The sequence below is a fragment of the Plasmodium gonderi genome (genome assembly GCF_002157705.1).
Source record: "Plasmodium gonderi DNA, contig: Chr04, whole genome shotgun sequence".
In the NCBI taxonomy this organism is placed as follows: Eukaryota; Apicomplexa; class Aconoidasida; order Haemosporida; family Plasmodiidae; genus Plasmodium; species Plasmodium gonderi.
Genome location: NW_021628928.1, coordinates 841,245 through 864,698, shown reverse-complemented (window position 1 = coordinate 864,698; position 23,454 = coordinate 841,245). Strand labels below are relative to the sequence as shown.

At 29.9% G+C, this 23,454-nt stretch overlaps 6 protein-coding genes and 1 non-coding gene across 7 annotated transcripts; 3 read left to right on the top strand and 4 right to left on the bottom strand.

Moving 5' to 3' along the window:
- Window positions 1-494: 494 nt before the first annotated feature.
- On the bottom strand, window positions 495-7,142 carry PGO_041800 (serine/threonine-specific protein kinase; the record flags this gene model as incomplete). The annotated part of the gene is made up of 1 exon (XM_028686366.1): window positions 495-7,142. The coding sequence occupies one exon, from the start codon at window positions 7,140-7,142 to the stop codon at window positions 495-497; it is 6,648 nt and encodes a 2,215-aa protein (XP_028542167.1).
- A 1,526-nt stretch (window positions 7,143-8,668) lies between these two features.
- PGO_041790 (hypothetical protein, conserved) lies at window positions 8,669-10,081 on the bottom strand (the record flags this gene model as incomplete). Its single annotated transcript, XM_028686365.1, has 1 exon — window positions 8,669-10,081. The coding sequence occupies one exon, from the start codon at window positions 10,079-10,081 to the stop codon at window positions 8,669-8,671; it is 1,413 nt and encodes a 470-aa protein (XP_028542166.1).
- A 1,742-nt stretch (window positions 10,082-11,823) lies between these two features.
- On the top strand, window positions 11,824-12,504 carry PGO_041780 (ERCC1 nucleotide excision repair protein; the record flags this gene model as incomplete). The annotated part of the gene is made up of 1 exon (XM_028686364.1): window positions 11,824-12,504. One exon carries the CDS (start codon window positions 11,824-11,826, stop codon window positions 12,502-12,504), a length of 681 nt encoding a protein of 226 aa, XP_028542165.1.
- A 665-nt stretch (window positions 12,505-13,169) lies between these two features.
- On the bottom strand, window positions 13,170-14,210 carry PGO_041770 (hypothetical protein, conserved; the record flags this gene model as incomplete). The annotated part of the gene is made up of 4 exons (XM_028686363.1): window positions 13,170-13,183; window positions 13,358-13,525; window positions 13,766-13,855; window positions 14,207-14,210. 4 exons carry the CDS (start codon window positions 14,208-14,210, stop codon window positions 13,170-13,172), a joined length of 276 nt encoding a protein of 91 aa, XP_028542164.1.
- Window positions 14,211-15,909: 1,699 nt separating this feature from the next.
- Window positions 15,910-15,981, top strand: PGO_041760. Its single transcript has one exon. It is a non-coding gene; the product is annotated as a tRNA-Gln (tRNA).
- Window positions 15,982-18,233: 2,252 nt separating this feature from the next.
- On the top strand, window positions 18,234-19,769 carry PGO_041750 (hypothetical protein, conserved; the record flags this gene model as incomplete). Its single annotated transcript, XM_028686362.1, has 1 exon — window positions 18,234-19,769. One exon carries the CDS (start codon window positions 18,234-18,236, stop codon window positions 19,767-19,769), a length of 1,536 nt encoding a protein of 511 aa, XP_028542163.1.
- Window positions 19,770-20,715: 946 nt separating this feature from the next.
- On the bottom strand, window positions 20,716-22,260 carry PGO_041740 (hypothetical protein, conserved; the record flags this gene model as incomplete). The annotated part of the gene is made up of 2 exons (XM_028686361.1): window positions 20,716-20,753; window positions 21,099-22,260. The coding sequence occupies 2 exons, from the start codon at window positions 22,258-22,260 to the stop codon at window positions 20,716-20,718; spliced, it is 1,200 nt and encodes a 399-aa protein (XP_028542162.1).
- Between the last annotated feature and the right edge of the window lie 1,194 nt (window positions 22,261-23,454).

Genomic DNA, 23,454 nt, shown 5'->3' with positions numbered 1-23,454 from the left:
TTAAATCTGGAACTTTTGAAAACGTGAACAAAAAGGGGTTAGTCCCTCCACTTGGGGAGGTGGTGGACTAACAGAGATAGCTCAAATTGATATATCATGGATAGATATTGCACAATTCGTGATCAAATAACATTTATACTTGTTTCGATATTATTTGGCTTCAAATTATCGTATGACGTGGGAGATTACTCAATTTATAATACATTAAATGAGATAAAAAAAAACATTCTGTAAATTATTTCAAAACTGTTTCTAACACCCCTTTTATATTCTTCCCTCACTTTTTTTTTTCTTTTTTTTTTTTTTTTTTTTTGGTAACGAGTAACAATTCATATTTCATGTTCCCCTGAAATGTATTATTATTTCATGGACATATTATTTTCCACAGTTAACTTTTACACTTTTTTTTGTTATATCCTACTTTGAATCAAAGTAGTTTGAGGAAAAGTTATTCATTCTCTTTTCTTTCCAGACTTCTTTTCCTTCCTCAGATTCTACTTTTTTTTCGTCTCCTTTTCCTTCTTCGTCTCCTTTTCCTTCTTCGTCTCCTTTTCCTTCTTCGTCTCCTTTTCCTTCTTCGTCTCCTTTTCCTTCTTCGTCTCCTTCTCCTTCTTCGTCTCCTTCTCCTTCTTCGTCTTCTTCTCTTTCTCCTTTTTCACTTCCCCACACTTAGTCATATCAACGTTTAAATTATTCAGAGATTTACTATTCTCATCTCGTAACTTAATTTCAAAAAAGTCAAAGTTTTCTCGTTTTAATTCTTGGTAGAACATTTCAGGCTCACAAGATTTTGAACTCAGGACTTTTTCACTCCTGCTTTTATTTTTGTCATTAAAGAAAAAAAGATTTTTTAAAAAATTTCGAAAAATATTATTTTTCTCTTTCCCATTATTTATTTTGAGAATATCCCTAATTTCGAAAATCGAATTTGGCTTTTTTTTTATGGGTCTTTTCTTTGTCATGAATTTATGAACTAATAGATTTGAAATATTTGCTCTGTTTTCTGGAATATTTTGTAAACATGATTCAACAAAAAAACATAAATGTTTACTAAATCCAGTGCATAAATTAATTTTAGGAGATGAATTAATAATTTGTTCTACAGATTCCTCAATATTTTTATTTCTCTTCCATGGTAAGGTACACATCACAATTTCGTATATAGTTATTCCTAACGACCAAATATCAGCTGAACAGTCATACTTTTCTCTCTTCAAAATTTCAGGAGAAATATAATAAAGAGTTCCTGCAATATCCCCAGATTTAATATCTACTAACTTTTCACATGATCCAAAATCCACTAACTTTGCTACGCCACTTTTTGAAAGAACGATATTTGTTGGCTTTATATCCCTATGTAATAAACTAAATGAACATTCATTATGTAAATAATTCAACGCTTTTAATACATCTTCTAAAATGTATACTAATATATCTTCAGTTATTCTTCCACACTTTTTATATAAATCGAATAATGTCCCTCCTGACAAATATTCACACACTATAACCAAATAACATGGTGGCCAAAAAAAAGACTCATAATACTTAACAATGTTAGGGTGATCACACATTTTTAAAAAATAAACTTCTTTCATGATTTTTATTAGGTTATTTTTTTTACTTAAATATCGCAAATTTATAATTTTAAGTGTCACTAAGTTATCTTCGTCGTAAATGCTCTCGTCGTAGCTCTCGTCGTTGCTCTCGTTGTTGCTCTCGTCGTTGCTCTCGTTGTTGCTCTCGTCCTTTCCCTCGTCCTTTCCCTCGTCCTTTCCCTCGTCCTTTCCCTCGTCCTTTCCCTCGTCCTTTCCCTCGTCCTTTCCCTCGTCCTTTCCCTCGTCCTTTCCCTCGTCCTTTCCCTCGTCCTTTCCCTCGTCCTTTCCCTCGTCCTTTCCCTCGTCCTTGTTCTCTTCGTTTCTAGTCTCATCACTTTCATCCCCCTTTTCATTGTAAACTCCGTTTTCTCCCGCAACTTCCTCGACATGTCTCTCTTCTATGTCTTCCACATCCTCATCTTCCATGTCCTCCTCTCCTATATCCTCCTCTTCCACAACTTCCTCTTCTTCACTCCCACTTGTCTCACCTCCATCCACAGCATCCTCGCATGGTCTCATAGTGCAACTCTCGTTCTCACTCCTCCACGCAGAAAACACAACTCCGTGGGCTCCTTTACAAACCACCTGATTGATTTTGTACACTCGAGACCACTTTCTGAATTTTTTTTTCCCTAACTTTCTTGTGTTACTTTTGCACACTTTCACCTTTCCATAACCATTATGTACATACGAATTCTTTTTAAAAAACTTGACCGTTTCATTTAAAATAAAGTTTATCCTTTCTGCAACTATTTCAAAATTTCCTAACGTCCCATTCTGAATTTCTGTGGAGTAATGTCTTTGATTTTTCAGATTGTGTTCTTCAAGACATGCAAGGCTAGTGCAGCTTATATTTTTTAATTCTTCTTTTTTTTCTCTCAAATGCATAACATTGTTATTTACAGACGGAACACTATTCTGCTTCTTTAAGTTGGTAGCTTTTTCATACACACATGGTTCAAGCGCACGAAGTTCATGGATTGTATTTGTGCTATAGTCCTTCGTGACACCAATATCATTCTGAACAAATTCCTCACTAACCCTACTCAGTAAGACCTTATCTGCCTCTGTAACAGTTCCACTCTTTGTATCTTTCACAATATCACTTTCGTCACCAAGCACATTTGTTTCAGCTACTCCTGAATCTAATTTACTACACATCATGTCATTAAAAATGTTAGCATAGTCACTTCTGTTGATCATCTCAATTCTCTCTTCCCTTACATTAGAACACACTACATCCTTCTTATCACTCATATCATAAATGGGATTAATTATTTTACATGTGTCATTTTTCGTATTGTCTTCTTCCCTCTCCTTATCAGTACACACTGAATTGACAATATAACCTTCTCCTGCTTTCTCAACATCATTGAGCTTTATCTCTTTCACCTGCTGAACATTAGGTTCATGTTCCAAATCGTCCTTATATCTACATTCATAAGAAATGAATTCATCGATGACTTTTTCCTCCACATGTATCATTGGTTCATTACTCACTTTGGCTCCTTCTGCAAAAAAGGAGAAATTTTTTAAAAGTGAGAATATACTATTTTCATTCCTTATTTTAAATATTCCATTATTTAAAGCATTTTTCCCTTTAGAAAAATAAAACCTTAATTTTTGTGCGTTAAATAAATCATCTTCACTATTAATAAAAAAACTGGATTTTTCTGTCAACTCCCTGATAAGCTTGCTATCGCATATATTTACGTTTGATTTCTGTTTTGTAAATACTTTTTCCTTTCCCATATAATTTTCCTTATATATAATGCCATGTTCTGTATGAGTCCCTTTCAATAAAATACTATCGACATTTTTTTTTTTCATATAATTTCCTGATTTGTCTAATTCTTTTAATTCGTTACTCTTGCTTGGTTCGTGATTTCCACTATGTAGGGGACCTTTACTCAGAACATTCCTACCATCATGCATTTGATTTATATCACTTTGATCGATTTTAGAGACGTTACAAGTGCATTCTTTATTGACGTCAAACAATTTATTTTGATTGTTTAAACTATTCCTATTAGATATGAAATACTTGTTCATACATATCTTGCTTGTGCCCCCTCCTTTGTTTTTCCTTTCCGTGTAACAATTTCCTGCATTTTTTGCAAATTCGATACTCTTTTTTACTTCATTTTGATCAAAATTATGGATATGTTGTTCATTAATTTTTTTTCTATCATAGTAGAATCCATTTGACTTTACCTTATCTAATGTTTTTTCCATCTGGTTAGTGTGATTTTCGAGAGAATAACATTCCCCTCCTTTCACTACTAATTTATTTTTAACAAATTTATTAAAATGTCTATCGTTTTTATGATTTGTAGTATATATAGTATTCATCTCTGGTGAATTGTCTAACACATAGGAATTCCTGTGTCTTATGCGAAATTTATTTTTATTTGTCAACTTTTCACCTTTCCCTATGGTAGAAATGGTAGAAAAAATAGTTCCACCAAGTTTTGACATAAAACTATTTCTTATATTTTGTTCCGCATGACTACTATAACATTCATTATTTATTTTATTTTGTAACACTTTGTTCAGGTCATGTTGATCATACCCATTGTTACTCCTCACTATAAACAGGGATTTATTAATTCTCCCCCAATTGTTTTCTGCTAAATTGTTCTGGTTATCACTATGCTTATATTTCATTTCATTGAATATTTTACCACTATGAAAGGAGTTTCTTACCACATCTGCATCATTGCAATGTATGAAATTCATTTTGTTGCAGCTTCTGCAGTCTGCCTTTATCATCTTACTCTCTATGTCGGTACGATTCGTATGGTTATTTTTCCTGTTCTTATAATTATTCATAATTATATTATCATAACTAGTGCCATTCCTATTAAAATCAATTTCTGTAGGAATAACATATCTATTACTTATGATATTTTTTTTCTGCTTACTTTGCTGAATATTCATTATGCTGAAAGCGTTATCATTAAAGGATTTCCTCAAGGAAGGATTTTCTGTCTCTCTAATTTCACCTACGTCTACACTCTTGGTGATATGATTATTTCTAACCATATTATAAATGTGCGAAGAACTAGATTTATTATTTATTTTTCCCTCCTTACTCTTCTCCCTCTTCTTCACTTCCCCCCCTATGATTTCATTCAAGTGAACATTCCTATACATATGATGGATGTGAAGTAAATTGTATTTCTTCGGATCCTTATTTGCTAAATTATTGTCCATTTCTTGTGTTCTTAACGTCCCATTTGTACGATGGAATATATTTTCTTCCTTTTCACCTAATGCATTATCACAAAAAATTTCTTTTTCAAATGATACCGTGTCCATGCTACGTCTCATTTGACACGTTAAAGACTGTTTCCTTTCCTCAGCACAAGCACATAATTTCGCATGATTATTTAACATTGTGTATGATGATATGAATCTGTCGTTTTTCTTCTCCTCCACAAGGACCTCATCCACCTCATCAGATTTGCAGTCTAAAGGCAAAGAAATCTCATCCGCTTCATCCATTTTGCTTACATACACTCTTGGGTGCATACTATTTATTTCACACCTTGACCTATTTACAACAAAAGAATGATTTTCTATATCCTTTGTTGTACATATCTTTTCATTTCTTAATCCTTTCAAGGAAATTTCCCATTTCTTTTCATTTCTGAAGTTATTCCTCAAATATGCTATACTTGGCTCTTTTTCTTCCTCAGTCATTACAATGCTTCCTATCTCTGTGTTGTTAGAAGAGGTATCATTTTTTGTCTCCTTTTTAGAAAGACAATTTACCTTGTGCTTTTCCACATATATAGAGGTGCATTTTTCAGATGGAAAACAATTATTTTTCATGTGAAATACTACATTATTTTTTTTTAACATTTTCCTATCTCCCTCCTCTTCTTTCTTCAAATTTCTATAGAACATTTTACTCTCATTCTTACTAACACAGCCACTGCTACTTCTCTGATTATTATTTGTCTTAAAAATCTTATTATCTGTTCTTTTTCTCCTAAATATCACATTGTTCTTTAAAAAATTTACAGTGCTAGCTTTAGAATATACATTTGTTATGCTACTTTGGGAATATGCGTTTCTTCCATAAGTACATTTATCATTTCTTTTTTCTCCTCCATTTGGGGAATAATCATCTTTTTTCATATCCAAACCATCGATACATAAAATTTGGGGGTTCATTAAGTCGTGGCTAAGCGTGCTTCTAATAGAAGGAATGTTTTTTTCTATTTTCATCTCATCCTCATTTATATTATTATTCTTTTCTTGTTCTATAAAATATATATTCGAAATAAGGTCCTCTTTATCTTTGTCGCCCTGTGATATTCCCACACCCATTGCAATCCCTCCAGAATATGTAATATCAGTATGAATTGATTCAGTTCTCACGTTTACGTTAAAATGGTCTGTGTCATTATTGTTGTCATTTCTTCTCCCCTTATATATTTCCTTTTTTACAATTTCAAGTTCCAAGTTTTTCATTTCATTTTTATTTTCAAAAAAATTTCTACCTGCATGGTTATTACCCATTTTTGAAACATTAAAATTTGTCTTATTTTCACTTTCGGAATTATTCTTTTGGTGATTTTCCTTTTCTTTAGTAATCCAATCTATTTCAGCTGCATCCACATTTGTATAATCGGCCGATTCGATACTTTTAACTGTATCAACATCTACCTGTTCTTCTCTTTCTTCATATATCACATTTTCACCATCTTCTAGTTTGCCATCAGCAGTATCCACATTACCTATATATCGATTTGGATCCTGTTTTTCCCAGTTGTTGTTGCAACCTTTCATTAGTGGAATATTCACAGGGGAGCCCTTACACAGGAAATTAACACCTTCGCAATTTCTTTTCGTCCAAGGCAAGCTGTTTTTCATTACACTTTGGGGATTACAAATCTGGGAATTTACTTCCTCTAATTTTACTTCCTCTAATTTTACTTCCTCTAACTTTACTTCCTCCAATTTTTCTCCCCTCTTTATTTGGCACTCAGAAGGGTACTTCCTAATATCCTCGTAACATCCATTAGCGAATTTTGCGAATTCGTCGCTTATCCCATTGCAGCTGCTACTTGTACATGTTTTTTTCAATTGACTCATTATGGTATTTGTTTTTCCATTCTTTTCATAATCAATAGTTATGTACCTTCGAGGACAGAAGTTTCTTATCGCATCTTTCTTCCTACAAATGTAGTTAGAATCACATGATGATTCGTAAATATTACTCCTAATAAATTCATCCATACGTGAAGTTTTATTTATTGCATTTTTTTTTTTCATACCCCTCGAATGAATTAATTCAACATCTTTTTCATCTGACAGTGTTCTTCTTAAACATCGAACATTGTCTTTGAATATTGTTTCTTCTCTTAGGATGTCTTCACCTTCTACACTCTTTAGACAATGTTTTTTAATCATTTTGCTTTCATTTTCCAATATCATCAATACACCATTTGTCACCTCCTTATCAACATTTGCATCAGTTTCATTCCTTTCCCTTTTATTTAATTCGTTTGTCTTTTCGTCGGTTACTTTCTTCATGGATAAATACTTCTTTTGATTTTTTCTTTACATAATTCAAGGTATTTTCCGCTTCAAATGGGAACATTTTTTTTTTTTTTTTTTTTTTTTTTTATTTGTGTTTTTTAAATCATTAACCAAATGACAAGGGAAGCCAAGGGGGCCCTCTTAGGATAATTATTAAAATGATGGAAAAAAAAAAAATAGAGGAAATCTTAATGATATACATGTACGAAATTGCAAACATACATATTGAACATCTTGAAGTATATATTATTTTGTTAATATTTCGTTGTATTATGTTGTTCCTTCCCACAACCACATTTTAAAAAGGAACATTTTTAAATATCGAGATATTTAGTCTAATGTTCACTAAATATAGCTAAGAAAAAAAAAAAAAAAAAAAAACACAATCGTTTTTTCACCACATTTAAATCAACGGGGTATATTTTCCTTGTCGTTTTTTACATGTTCCTTATACACACATGCTTCTAACCTTTGCACAACCATTCAAAAAAAAAAAAAAAAAAAAAAAAAAAAAAAAAAAAAAAAAAGATTTGAATAATGCCTTACCCCTCAGCTAAAAAGTAACTCTTTTTTTTTTTTCCCTTTTTTTTGAAAAAAATATAAATTAAGCATCACACTTCTAAATTCTTAGCATTATCAGTTAATAGAACTTTTTTTTTCCATTTGAATTTTATCTTTTCTAAAAATGTCAACCATTGGGGAGGGGGGCTAAAGGAAGCTTTATTCGATCACAAAAAGGTATCATGACGAAGGCTTGTAACAAAAAAAAAAAAAAATGTACACAGCAAAACCCAGTGAAGACATGATAGAGTAAAATGCAATTACATGTATGCATGCTAACACATATGTGTGTATGTATATATGTGTGTACATGACATGTACACTTAACAGTGCGAAGCAACCACATCACAAACAAAACTTCCACACACAGGAAAAGAAAAATTTCAGTAAAATTTTTCATAATGCCTAAGGGATATTAATGTTTAGGGGAAAAAAAGGATATACACATACAAGGACCAACCATTTAGATTACAAAATATTTTGAGTTACGTGCTCTGTATATATTGACTTAACAAAGTACTCCTTTTTCTTTAAAAAAAAAAAAAAAAAAAAAAAAAAAAGGTATGTGAAATAATTCAGGTACTACTTAAGACTTCTTCCGAGAAGGTATGTTTCTCTTCCACTTGTGTTAATAAAGATTTGGACGCACAAACATCATCATGTTATATACAAAAGAAAGGAAATTGTGGACGCCTATAGAAGCATAGAGTAACAATTTGATTGTCCAAATGATCATTTTTGACATGAATTCATTAAAGAGAATGTTATGAATGCTTTGAAGTAAAATAAGTTACATGTATGCGAAAACATACAAGTATTATAAAAAAAGAAAAAGGAAAATTAGCTTTCCCCAAAATAAACAGAATACACATCTATGTATCTGTGGAAGTATTTCCAAACTGTTAAACAATTTCATTTACAAAAAGAGAAAAAAAAAAAAAAAAAAAAAAAAAAAAAAACTAAAAATGACGAAACAACTGCTTTCGATACAAGGGATCGAAAAATGTTCTGGATGCAACTTGACTCATTACATAGAGTAAATGCCTTGGTACAAATTTTATGGAATATTTATTTTGGGAATAATTTTTAACCATTTCTTCAGATTCATCTAATAATGTTATTTCTTTCTTGTTCAAGTGCTGTGCGTAGAGTGGTCTTGTTACATATGTTTCATGTTCAACATTCCAAAAGGAGAAAATATGGGCCTTATTCTTTGGTGAAAGAATTTCCTGCTTCTTCATTTTCTCATCAGTGTTCACATCCACACCATTATTCTTGCTGTTGTTGATGTTATTTATGTTCTGCTTGTCTTTATCGTAATAATCATTCATCTTTTCCTTATTGGTAACGTTGGCTAATTCCGATGGGCTGATAGTTGGACTGATGGCATTGTTAATACTACTCGTTCTGCTCCTATTACCTTCGTGGTCAATGTTCGTGTTTTTATTTTTCCCGTATACATTTGCAGTGGTCGCATGCGTCTTAGTTTGGTTCATGTCACACTCATTTATACTTTTCTCCTGATTGTTGCCCTGTCTTGATATGTTGTAAAATTGTTCATCTAACTCCTGCATGTTATTTATATTTTTTTCTAATTTATTGTATTTTAAAGGAAATGGGGAAAAATGAACCCCCTTGGAATTCCTACTTTTCGCATTTTTCTCACCATCTCCATCACTGTAATCGTCGTCTGAAGAATAAAACAGAAGACTGCTAGTTATGTCATATGCAAATGGGTTAGGATCATCGTGTTCTGCATCAAAATGTTCATGGTCATACTTGTTATACATCTCTTGATAATTTTTCTTTCTTTTATACAGATTCCTCTCTTGTACTTCTCTACTATTCAACTTTGCCACATCTTCAACAAAATCTTCATCGCTTCCTATTTCTTCTATATCACTTGAAGAAGAGTAATCATTTTTAACTTCACCCCCATGATGCAATTTATCCTTATTTGTAGGGTCAACTTCACTATATTTATGTAAAAAACTCCCGTTCTCATCCAGATCCAATGTATTCAGCGGTATATGCCATTTAATGTTACGATAAAGGGATGTTTTCACAACTTCCTTATTTTCTCTTTCGTAATGGATCCCTTTTTCTTCCTTCGAAGTTTTGCTAATGTTTTGTCCATCCTGACGTCGAAACTGTTTTGCACTTCTTTTATGGTTTTCTCCCAATTCAATACCTACTTCTCCATCTTTTTGCCTTTCCTGCCGTCTTCTCTTCTTCCACTTGTGATTTTCTATACGTAACAAATGAGAATTTGACAAAATGTCATCGGTAAGAATACTATCAATCCACTGAACATATACAGTTATATTGTTATCTTCTATACGTTTGGTATGACCTTCTAGAGGGGTACTCATTCTTCTAATTTACGACAGTCGTTATTCCTTCTTAAACTTTCTTCGATCATTTGCACCTCTCTTTCAAATATGCATACGGGATGCCTGCATAAGTGTGCTATACAGCTCTTCTTTACACCCTTCTGGTTTTCCCTATATTTTAATATGTCATATGTAAGAGTCCATCACGAATTTGCATAAGATAAGTGGCATAACAATCATTTTCCTCTACCTATGCATGGGTGCAACTTCTCACATCTATATATATATATATATATATATATATATATATATATATATATATATACTCAATTTTAAAAAAAAAAGTCAAGTCATTATTTATATCCCTATCTATACTTGAAGTATTATACGTTATCCATTTCATCAATATGTATTTTTTTTCGATTGTGACATTTTACTTTTCTCTCAGTCTGCAGTTTTTTTTTTTTTTTTTTTTTTTTTTTTTGAACGAAAAGGTTTTAATATATCAAAACGGTTCATTGCGATTATTCACTTTGACTTCGTTTTTTGCTTCCTTATTGTTGCTTCTTTTTTATTCCCTTTTGTGACATTTTTTACACTGCACTATTTTTTAGGTTTTTTTTTTTTTTTTTTTTTTTTTTTTTTTTTTTTTTTTTTTTTTTTTTTTTTTTTTTTTTTTTTTGTGGTACTTTTTTTTTTTTATTTTTTTTTTTTCCTTTTTTTTTTTTTTTTTTTTTTTTAAAATACTTAAAAAAAAAATTTTTTTTTTCTTTTTTTTTTTATATTTTTTTTTTTTTTTTTTTTTTTTTTTTTTTTTTTTTTTTTTTTTTTTTTTTTTTTTTTTTTTTTTTTTTTTTTTTTTTTTTTTTTTTTTTTTTTTTTTTTTTTTTTTTTTTTTTTTTTTTTTTTTTTTTTTTTTTTTTGTGGCACAAAGGTGCCATGGTTAATTTGTGCACACAGGCAATTGGCAAATTTTAATTTTATCTCGTTCTTCATTTTTGCTTAAAATTTTTGTTTGTTCATTGGTTTGTTCATTCGTTTTCTTACTCGTTTTCTTACTCGTTTTTTTACTCGTTTTCTTACCCGTTTTCTTACCCGTTTTCTTACCCGTTTTCTTACCCGTTTTCTAACCCGTTTTCTTACCCGTTTTCTTACTCGTTTTCCTATTTGTCTGCTCATTAATTACATCTCCATGGCGGCTGTTCCCCCATGCGCCCTCATCACATGACGTCCTTTTTTAGAAAATCTCGAAACAAGGGAAGAGCCAAATTTGTCCTACTACTTTAAAAATAAATTAAAATGAAAACCTAGCATTAGGAAAATATGTAAACATTTCCAACCAAAGCGCCAGAGAATTATTACTCTTCAATGTCGCACAAAAATGAAGAAAGGCAGAAATATTGAAGCATACCCCCCACCCAATCCCCTTTAAAAACTATCAAAAATGTACAATTTATTTGTAGAATACACGCTTTTAAGCGAAATTAGAAAAATTGTAGCATTTTCTTGAAAAAGCTAAAAAAAAGAAAGTCCTTCCTTTTTATTATATTTTATATTTCTTCTACCCATTTAAAGACGCTTATATATCGAGAAAGGGAAAAATTTCAATGCAATTCAGGCAACAAATGTGTATGAAATTTTACACACATAAGTTGAACACACCCACTTTTATACATTTCTTTACAATTTTACCACGTCATATCTTTGCTGCTTCGTCTATTTGCCTCGATACCATAAACCACTTTACCATTACATCACCACATCAAAGATGAACAACAACCATGAACAACCCAATGGAGAAAATGAAAACAGGACCGACTATTGAAGAAACGCCAAATGGGGGAGATGCATTTTTCGATGTTAACGCAGAACAGTATCTAGTAATTTCCCCGAGACAAAAATTAAATCCAGTTTTAAAAAAAATAAACAGAGTTCGTTACAAATTTAGCAACATCATTCCAGATTTTTTAATAGGAAAGAATAATGCATGCTTATTTATATCAATGAAATATCATAGACTAAGATCAAATTATTTAAAGGCACGAATTGAAACATTGGAAAACAAATATAATAATCGAATATTATTATGTTTAGTAGATATTGAAAATATTGAAAATTCTCTTGGTGAAATAAATCAACTTGCTTTTTGTTTTAACATGACTTTAATACTATGCTGGAGTGCTGAAGAATGTGCTAGGGTTATAGAAGACTTTAAAATTTATGAAAAAAAAGTTTCCTACATAAAAAACAATAAACTTACCTCCACTCATGAGGAAAAAATACATGAACTTTTAAAAAAAATTAGGTGTATTAACTCATCCGATTGTGCAACAATTACAAATAAGTTCAAAAATTTTAAAAATATTGTGAACGCCAAAAAGGATGACCTTATCAATTGTCCTGGCTTAGGGAATAAAAAAATACAATCACTCATATCTACTTTTAATGAACCCTTCTTTTAAATATTCCACTTTTAATTATACTTTATATCTCATATCGTCTATTTAAGATTACGCTAGAAAGTGCAATTATGTATAGAGATTTTCATACGGGTAGAGGCACAAACCTATACACACATATATACAACAACATAAACATGATTTCACATTGAGCCCATGTTACACAGCGTACAAGCTCCCGTTTAACCACATGCATTTTTTCAAAGTTTTTACATTGATCTTTTTGTAATAATAGGGATTGAAAAAAAAAAAAAAAAAAAAAAAAAAAAAAAAAAACACTTCTTAAAAAAACTTTTATTTACATCTTAAGAGTTTTAGTTTTCATAAACATCTGTTTAATTTTCTTTAAAAAATGTATATATTTTTTTTTTTAAATACTTAAATAGATATACATTTGACGCATATGAAAAGGGAGCAAAAAGGTTGCATTTCTTTATGCCTAAATACATTACCAATTAATGTACAAAAAAAAAAAAAAAAAAAAAAAAAAAAAAAAAAAATATTCAAAAAAAAAATTTTGTAGCTATTTTAAAAACTTTTTTTTTTTTTTTTTTTGAACATTTTTTTAATGTCTATTATGAGTTTTTCCATTTAATTTGTCCTTTTCCCTTAAACTACTTGGTGTATTATATAAGGTTAATAATTTTTACATTTCTCTGGGAAAACCTTCAACCGAATATAACTAAAAAGGGTGTCAGTATAGTAAGCAATTACGAATTCATGAATGTGTGTGTGTATGTATGTATGCATGCATTCTTAGCTATATGTTCGTACACATATATTTAGGCTCACACGTATGCATACACGAATCAGTTATAAGCGCTTCTCGCTTTCCCAACGTTTCCTCCTTTCTTACTGCTCGATGCTCCTCCTGGGGGTTGGTTAACCTTCACGTTAGTCTTTTTGTCTGATTTCGATGGCATCTTGTTCATTTCAGGGTTCCCTGCAGCTTCAGCATTTTCATTATTTTGTGGATTTGAATTCACATTTTTGTTGTTGCTCTTCTTACTCTCAACATCTACGTCTGCAAGATGTTTAAAGAACAAAAAAAAAAAAAAAAAAAAGCGGAATTATACAAAATTGGGCATCCCTTCTCGTGAAGTAATCGTATATTCAAACGTACACAACTGTATTCATGCACACAAAATAATACATATAACAAAAATGTATATTCATATATGGGGAGTAGTACACAGATTGTGAGGACACTCCTTGTGTATTCTTTGGATTTTTTTTTTTTTTTTTTGGGGAATTCTTCTGTTACAGTTTCCAAATGATACTGAGGAATTTCCTCCTGGGGCGTTAGTAACTCTTGTGCTGGATCTGTTTTTTATGAACGGGTTGTCTCTTACATCTAAAAAAAAAAGAAACGAATAAGAGTATCTCCACATTATGAGTGCATATATATATATTGAATGCTCATTCATATACGAGCGTAACAACATTGGGTGTCAGCAAAACATACATGTGGTAACATTGACAAATCTCAAAACCAATCAAATCGTAATTAGAGATGTGATTTCCATATAGTACAAAAAAAAAAAAAAAAAAAAAAATATGGTTCACAAGCAAGCATTAAACGTATATACACACATGTTAAGCTAAATTTATGTGTATAAAATAAACACAAAAAAATATATTAACTGGGAAGACATGTAATGTACGTTCATGTGTATTTGTGTGTGTTTGCGATGTACATCCTTACCCATTTTTCACACGTTTAAAGTAGAGATAAAATAAGTGGAAATAATAAAAATGAGTTTTCCTTCGAAAGTTCTCTATATATAATTGAAAACGAAATGTGTTGTTTTTCTTTTTTATTTTATTTAATTTATTCTTTTTCTTTTCTTTTCATCGAATGGGTATTCTTCAGGTTGGGGGAAAAAAAAATATATACATATGTGTGTGTAAATATATATATATATATGCATGTATACATATACATCCACATGTATATAACTCTATTCAATTTGTTATGCCTGTTAAGCAAAAATAAGCAATATTATATTAATCGTTTCTCGCGTTTGTGTGGGATTATTTAAAAGGTTCACATATTATTTGTACATACTCAACGTTAAGTTACTTTCTGACGAATCCAAAGATTGTAATTATAATGAGAAGTTGTGAATTTCAAAAGTTGAATATTGAGATTGCAAATGGTAAAATGATTAAGAAGATGAAAAGGTAAAAAAATAATGTCACATAAAATACATACTTTTCTACATAACTACATTTCCTCTTATGTCTCTTTCAAAAAATAAAAATATGTATATGACACATTTCTTTTTAATTTAAAAAGGTTCAAAAATGTGCCGAAAATAAAAAAATGTTCACGTTCACTTGGTAAAATACATCAAGAAAAAAAAAAAAAAAAAAAAAAGTGCTTTAATGACCTTAAGCATAAAGCTATTTTCTACCCGTTTGAGGTATTTTTTTTTTCCTTTTTTTTTTTTTTTTTTTTTTTTTTAAGCAAATGAAAAAAAAAAAAAAAAAAAGACGGTCCCTTGCGTGCAGCAGTCATGTTAATATAGGATCAGAACTAATATAGTGCTAATTGTAATAAATCAATTTTATTTTTTTATTTATTGCCTTATATTATTTTTTTTTTTTTTCTGAAATAACCATGTGCATAAAACTTAGAGACACCCATGAAGTGCTTCGTTTTACTGGGCTTATTTGAAACACGCTTATCCAGACGATTAAGACAAAAAAAAAAAAAAAAAAGAAAGAAAGAAAATAATGAAAAAATAAATGCACATTTGTAATACGTAAACCATTAGTAATGTATAGGTGTGGTTCGGCATACCTTAACCATTTCGAAGGTATGAGCCCAGTGAACTCTCCCAAGCATCTATAATAATTTATTTAACCATGATTACACCTTTTCTCATTTTGTAAGCATTCTAAAGTACGTAACCTAAGTACAATATAGAACACGAAGAAGAATAGGTACAACCAAATTTAAATGGCTAATTATATTTTTCGAAATGTTACTTGTTTGTGTAAATTACCGTTAAAAATAATATTCCATCGGGAATACGAAAATTAGGAATTCCAAATACCAGAAAAAAAAAAAAAAAATTTCTAACATTTTCAGTTTTAAAAAGAACTGCGCTCATATTTTCAAATGTGGCAATTTATGTTCACGAACATAAAAAAAGTATTATTATATGCACATATAACACGCCGAAGGATTTTTTTTTCTTCCGTAAAATAGGAAAGGGAGGTATTTGAAAAACTGAAAAGGAATAAGATATATTTAAATTGTCCCATGTAGAAAACATTTCTTAATTTTCTTCAATTTTCTAATTCTAAGCATGTTCATAGCATGCATTTTTTATGAATTATAGAGCCCTATACTTCATATAGAATGAGTGTATGATAAGTTAATAACTAATAAAACTATTAGGTTCTGTAGTGTAGTGGTTAGCACTGCAGACTCTGACTCTGCAAACCTGGGTTCAAATCCCAGCAGAACCTTTTTTATTCGGTTCTTCCTATTATAATATATATATGTGTGTCTCACCCGAAAGTTTTAAAAAAGAAAAAAAAGTTAAAAGCATAATAATAATTTTTTACTTTTCCACTGTTTAGCGATTTATAGAAAAATTGAAAAGAAATTTTTTTTTTTTTTTTTTTTTCCTCCCCTTAAAACATTCCGTAAATCCTGAGCGAAATTATTTCTCTCTAGTGAATATGCAAAGAGGCATATGCGCTTTAAGTGTGTTTTCACTTAAGCATCACAACATATGTAGCATTATTGTCATACAAATATTTATTTTTTTATGTAGATATGTTGCCACTATGACACTGATTCAACCTGTCATGATTCAATACAACAACAACAAAAAAAAAAAAAAAAAAGCTGTAGCATAACAAATATAACATTAAAAATGTAACGACAAGTATTTAATTTTATTTTTATGTTTTTTAAGTCTCAAAAAATAGCAAATAAATAAATATAAATATTTGTACACAAATACGCTAAAAATAGAAGAAAAAAAAAAAAAAAAAAAAAAGGGCTATGTCTCACATTATGGCTATAAGATTTAAAACGCCTTATCCTGGTCTGATTTATGTTCCTATAAAATGGTTAGCTTGTCTATACCTTTCCTACCCCTTTCAACACACATATACACACAATGTCGTTTTATCAACTTATATATATCTTCATCCATGACCTATTCTTGTAAAATAAATTTGTAAAAGAAGAAAAACATGAATATTTATTATATCACAGAGAAGGGAATACACACACCCCCATTGTGTTGCTAAAACGAAGTAGTAAACGAAACTCAGCAAAACAACACATCATACAAATATATATTTGAACCCTAGCATAGACTTCATAAAATAGAAAAGTCTATTTTTTAAAAAAAAATTTCACAAGGAGAATTTTCTTTTATGGAGAATACCCAACAATTGAGAACCTTTTTCTAACTCGTTAATATGTATGATATAAGCCCATTTGAAAAAAAAAAAAAAAAAAAAAAAAAAAAAAAAAAAAAAAAAAAAAAAAAAAAAAAAAAAAAAAAAAAAAAAAAAAAAAAAAAAAAAAAAAAAAAAAAAAAAAAAAAAAAAAAAAAAAAAAAAAAAAAAAAAAAAAAAAAAAAAAAAAAAAAAAAAAAAAAAAAAAAAGTATAATAAAATAACAATAATGAAGTAAAAAAACAGCAGGCACACACAAGCATAGTAAGGAAAAGTGGGAACTATTAGTCAAAAACAAAGTTAATTAGTGAAAACTATATTAGAAAATAAACAGTCTGAATTCGGAAAAAAAAAACCTAATGAGAGAAAAAAAATTATGGCCCCTAAAAAAAAAAAAAAAAAAAAAAAAAAAAAAAAAAAAAAAAAAAAAAAAAAAAAAAAAAAAAAAAAAAAAAAAAAAAAAAAAAAAAAAAAAAAAAAAAAAAAAAAAAAAAAAAAAAAAAAAAAAAAAAAAAAAAAAAAAAAAAAAAAAAAAAAACAATAAAAAAAAAAAAAAAAAAAAAAAAAAAAAAAAAAAAAAAAAAAAAAAAAAAAAAAAAAGTATAATAAAATAACAATAATGAAGTAAAAAAACAGCAGGCACACACAAGCATAGTAAGGAAAAGTGGGAACTATTAGTCAAAAACAAAGTTAATTAGTGAAAACTATATTAGAAAATAAACAGTCTGAATTCGGAAAAAAAAAACCTAATGAGAGAAAAAAAATTATGGCCCCTAAAAAAAAAAAAAAAAAAACCTAAAAAAAAAAAAAAAAACAAAAAAAAAAAAACAAACAAAAAAAAAAAAAAAAAAAAAAAAAAAAAAAAAAAAAAAAAAAAAAAAAAAAAAAAAAAAAAAAAAAAAAAAAAAAAAAAAACAAAAAAAAAAAAAAAAAAAAACAAAAAAAAAAAAAAAAAAACTCCCACAAAAATATAAAAAAAAAAAAAAAAAAAAAAAAAAAGGTATGTACTAAAGTAATAAAAAAAAATAAAGTAAAAAATACTAATAATGTGGCACATGTAAATTCTAGAAAAAGCGAAAAAAAAAAAAAATACTAATAATGTGACATATGTAAATTTTAGAAAAAAATAAAATAAAATACTTAATGATCTTTTTCAACTTCCTCCCTTTCTCCACCTTCGAGCGCATCTCTAATCTCACTACATGAAGATACAAACAAAGAGAATCATCTAAGGAAGTGTCCATGTCTATCAAGCAGACTCGCATGCATAGCAAAAAACGTAGCGTATTCCCCATAGCACGCAAATGAATTTTTACCTAAATGTGCTGGATGAAATAGAGGAGATACTTCAAAAATGCAACAGCGACATTAGTCAAAAGGTTGATAAAATAATTGAGTATATCAAGGTTAACTACAAAAATCGACATGAAAAAGGTATAGCACCAAAGAGAAATTCCCTGAAAAAGAAAAGAAGTAATTCGAAGAATCGATTGGTAAAAGACACGGATGAGAAGAAAAAGTGTGACAACTTTGCTGGGGTGGAGGGGGAAAAACAAAAGCCAAAAGGAGGTCCAAAACGTGGCCAAAAAGAGGGTCCAAAACATGGCCAAAAACATGGCCAAAAACATGGCCAAAAACAGGGCCAAAAACAAGGTTCAAAGCAGGGTCCAAAACAAAGTGAAAACACAAACAGTATTAAAAACTACTTTAAAGTGATAAAAAGAGAGTCTCCATTACCCAACTGCCAAAACGCAGATACATGCGAGGGGGACATCACGATGGAAAATACTTGCAAAATGGAAATCAAAAGCACCTCTTCGCCAATTAATATATTTTATTTTTATGGAAATTTCAATATAGTAATAATAATCTATTATATCATATGCAAAATAAACATTCATAATGAGAGTCTTTTTTCGAGTGATAGCCCCCATGGTAGTAGTAGTAGTAGTAGTAACACAAATATTAATAATAAGGATTTCATAATTTATAGTAATAAAAATATAACACACATTATATGTTCACAATTGAAGAATGACGATTTAAATGACTTAAACGAAATGGTAAAAGAAATAATAAGTTATAAATTAAGTTCTCTTCGAATATTTGTTATTGAATCTTTTGATTTTCTTAATGAACAATTCAGAAAGATATTTATGAATAAAATGGTTAGAAATAAAAATCTTGTATTTATACAAAGTTCTGTTTCTTTAAATGATATATATTTAAGCAATTGCTTATATATTAGAATACCTAAACCAGACAAAATTTCATTTAATTCACATTTTTTAAACTTATCTCAAAATAAATATAAAATGAATGTACAAAATAGTGAGAAAAGAGATTATCTAATAAATGTCATAAGCAGTTGCAACTACGACATTACCTTAATACTGACCATGCTATACATAATTAAACTTAATAATTTCCCTGATCTTAACAAAATTATAAAATTAATTGTTAATACCAACATAAAAAAGTTAATAAGTGTAATACACAAATGTGTTATTACAAAGAATTCTCTCTTTTTAATAAGAAATATTTTATATGCTATTCTATATACTTACAATTTTGACATTCATAATTTCTTAACAATCTTTTGCAAACAATTAACTGCTTTTCACAAAGAAGATGATAATTATAAAAAGGAAATATTATCTCTCTTTTCAGAATATAGCTATTTCATTTCTTTGCACGATAATCATATATTCTCATTAGAAAATCTCGCTTCAAAAATTATTCTAATTGAGCAGAAGTATACTACTACATTAAATCCATGCTTTCCCAATTCTGAAGAGAACGATGAATTTAGTACAAGTTTCCAATCAGAAATTGCGTAAACATTGAGACCCCATAAAACTTACTACACTACTCCTATAACATGCACATTGGGGACACTAAGCTGCTTAAATCATGTATAATTAACAGAGCTGCTAAAAATTGATATTACCATTCAACGCACATCCAATGCGACATTCCATTCAAAGCAAAATGTAGTTTTAAATTCGTTGAAAGTGAGCAAAAGTAACAGTTTATTAAGAAGGTTTGTAAAGCAGACATGTAGGAAAAAAGTAAAAAAAAAAAAAAAAAACACAAAAAAGAAAACGCAACCAAGGTCTATTTTTCAAAATGCTTTGACTTCATTACTTGGCCCAAAATATGATGCCACTTTCCTGACCCAAGTCATACACGCAGTATTAAAAATAGTTGGGCACAATCTGTACGTATATGCATGGGATACATACATATATATATATATATATATATATATGCCCATGTATGTGTACATATCTCCCATGCGGAAACAAACGCAAAAGCAAGTTCAATTTTTTTACACAAAAAAAGATATGTATGGTTGGGTGTGTCTATATTGTATGTGTAATTGGGTTCATGCACACACACGTATCTGTTTGTGTTTGTGTTCGTGTTCGTGTTCGTGTTTGTGTTCGTGTTCGTGTTCGTGTTCGTGTTCGTGTGTGTGTGTGTTTTTTTTTTTTTTTTTTTTTTAAAATACATAAAAATATGTCTTCATCACCCCCTTTTATCTTACCTTTCTAGTTTTATGCCTCCACAATACAATGTATTGTCCCCAAAATTTTTGTCTACCTTCTTTAGGTGTCCCTTCCTCCTTGACATTAGAAATAACCATGTATAAGGATCCATCTCGAACTTCAACGTGATCTCTTGGGGCCTTTGAATTTATCTTTAACACTCAGCCTTCTCATGCCTTGAAATAAGTACAAATTCGCTTATCCATCTAACCACACACATTTTTGCAATAAGTGACTAATCGTTTTCGTATACTATTCGAATCTTCTTTTTCCCTAAAAGGATGGATGAAGAGGGGAAGGGTGACAATAATATATAAACTTACACATATGTATACGTATATGTATATAAACTATACACATACTACCATGCATACTATACACACTACATGCGTACATGCACAGGAACAGGTAGGAGAATACGGCCAACGCGACATCCTGCTTCCCGTGTGCAATATTCAGTGAAAGAATACCAGAGGAAAGAGAAAATAGTTTATACGCACTCTATCCCATGGTATATTTACCACACATGTATGTAATATATTTTGTGCAAACAGTCATGCTGGCATTCTATAGAAAACAAAAGACTTATGGTTTTTGCACCGCATGAATAATGCTTACCTTTCTTATTACTGCCCTTGTTTCTCCTTTTTTTTGTGAAAGTTCTATCAAACTCTTCTACTTCATCGTCATCAAACAATTTCCCTTCCTCCTGTAAATTTTTGATGTGCTCTGCATCCACACGTTCTTTTATGTATTTTTTCTTCCTTTTCGTCTTTCCCTTTTTGGGTTCCCCATCCGAGTTCGATACGACATAATCTTCGTCACTATCATTTTCGTTACTATCACCTTCGTTACTATCACCTTCGTCACTATCACCTTCGTCACTATCATTTTCGTCACTACCATTTTCGTCATCATCTTCGTCATCATCTTCGTCATCATCTTCGTCATCATCTTCGTCTTCATCTTCGTCATCATCTTCGTCATCATCTTCGTCTTCATCTTCGTCATCATCTTCGTCTTCATCCACCTCCTCCTCATCATCATCCTCACCAACCTCCTCCTCATCATCATCCTCACCAACCTCCTCCTCACCAACCTCTTCATCCTCCTGCTCCTCCACCATCTTCTTCGTCTTCTTCATCTTCTTGTCCCTCAAGACATTCTCATCCTCCAGCTGTTCAAACATCTTCGCCAGTTCAGAGTCCTTATTTTTAACCTTCTTTTTGGGGGTCAGAAATTTATACAAATTTCCATACGTCCCACTATTCAATCGGTTGAGTAATTCCTTTTCAACGTTATTTAAAATGTTAGCTGCTTTAAGAGCTTTATTTTCCCTTGTTCTATCTCTCCTTTCTGTTTTTTTTTTAATTGGAACTAGTTTTACTTGTTTTTGCAATATTAATTTTCTACTCCTTTTTAAAATTTCTTTAAACCTTATATATCTTTTCATACATTTTTTTATTTGTTTTATGTTATGTGTATATTTCATTTCTTTATATATAACATTAAAAGCTTCTTTTTTATTTTGGCTTAACAGGATTCTAGTCCACATAATGCTTGGCAAATGAGCCCTCTCTGGATATTTTAAATATAAATAAATTTCTCCTTTATCTAATATGACAGTACCATATACACTGTTACTTAGTGGGCAATTTACCTTCGTACATAATCCAGTAACATTGTATTCGTTCATACAGAACATTTGCGTTTGAGTTTTTTTTTTGAAGGAACATTTTCCCTTTCCTAGAATTTCCCATGTGACTGTGTCATCATTCATTTTTACCTTAATTTGTTTTTTCTCTCTGTGATGTTTCCACGTGTAGTAACCTCACAGCAGCACCCTTTAAACTCAATGCTGAACTATGCAGCTCACTGTATATATATATATATATATATATATATATATTGTGTAGCACTTTCTTTTCCTTTCTCCCTTTCGATTTTTGACACTATCAGTTTTATGGCCCAAGGGTTCAGCTCACGCAAGCCGTAAGTACAACTACTACTACCTCTGCTGTTGACCTTGACAAAGTGAGATGTCTCTTATCCTTCGTAATAATGGTATTCATACAATTTGGGATACATAACATAATGTGTCCACGTATGTACATACATATATAATGGTTGCAAAATGTAATATATGGCTCTAAACGTATATACCACGGGACCCAAAAGAAATACTCCCCTTTTTTTTCCACCACAATAATTTCTTATGAAAAAAGCAAAAGTTAGGCGCGTTTTAACCTTATAAATACTTCCTCGTATGCAATTCTATTTGGTAAGAAACAGATATATGTAGGACTTCTTTATGAATCAAATGTGATACACTTACATATGTACATGCATATTGTACATATATCAAGGCCCCATCTTTTCCTGTTTAAATTCAGGCATATGTACTATTGTTTTGACGCAATTCTACATAGTATATGCATATATATGCATATATATACATAAATATACATATATATACATAAATATACATAAATATACATAAATATACATATATATACATAAATATACATATATATGTATTATGCCCTCTTTTCTTTTTCTTTTTTTTCTCCTTTTATAATTTTCCTATTTTCATGAAAAAGCTTTCATCTTTGGAAAAGGCGCATTATTTTATTTTTTTGTCGAAATGAAAAAAAAAAAAAATTCTTAGCCCTGAAATAAGCTTATAACGTCGCTGCCTTATCTAAAAGTTCATGAAAAATACATACGTGCATATATGTATAATATATAACATCTGCATTGTTACATAAGTACGGTGTTCATGCTGCACTGATATTGGTCGCTTCCACTGAGGGAAACAAAAAAAACCCGCTGAGCGTTTTTTTTTTTCAAATGTGCTGCATATATAAAAATGGTATGTTAAACCCGTAATAATATATATATAAAATACTTTACTAAAAATAATAACCTTATTTTTTTACATGCCAAAAATTGACATATAAAGGCCAATGCCAGC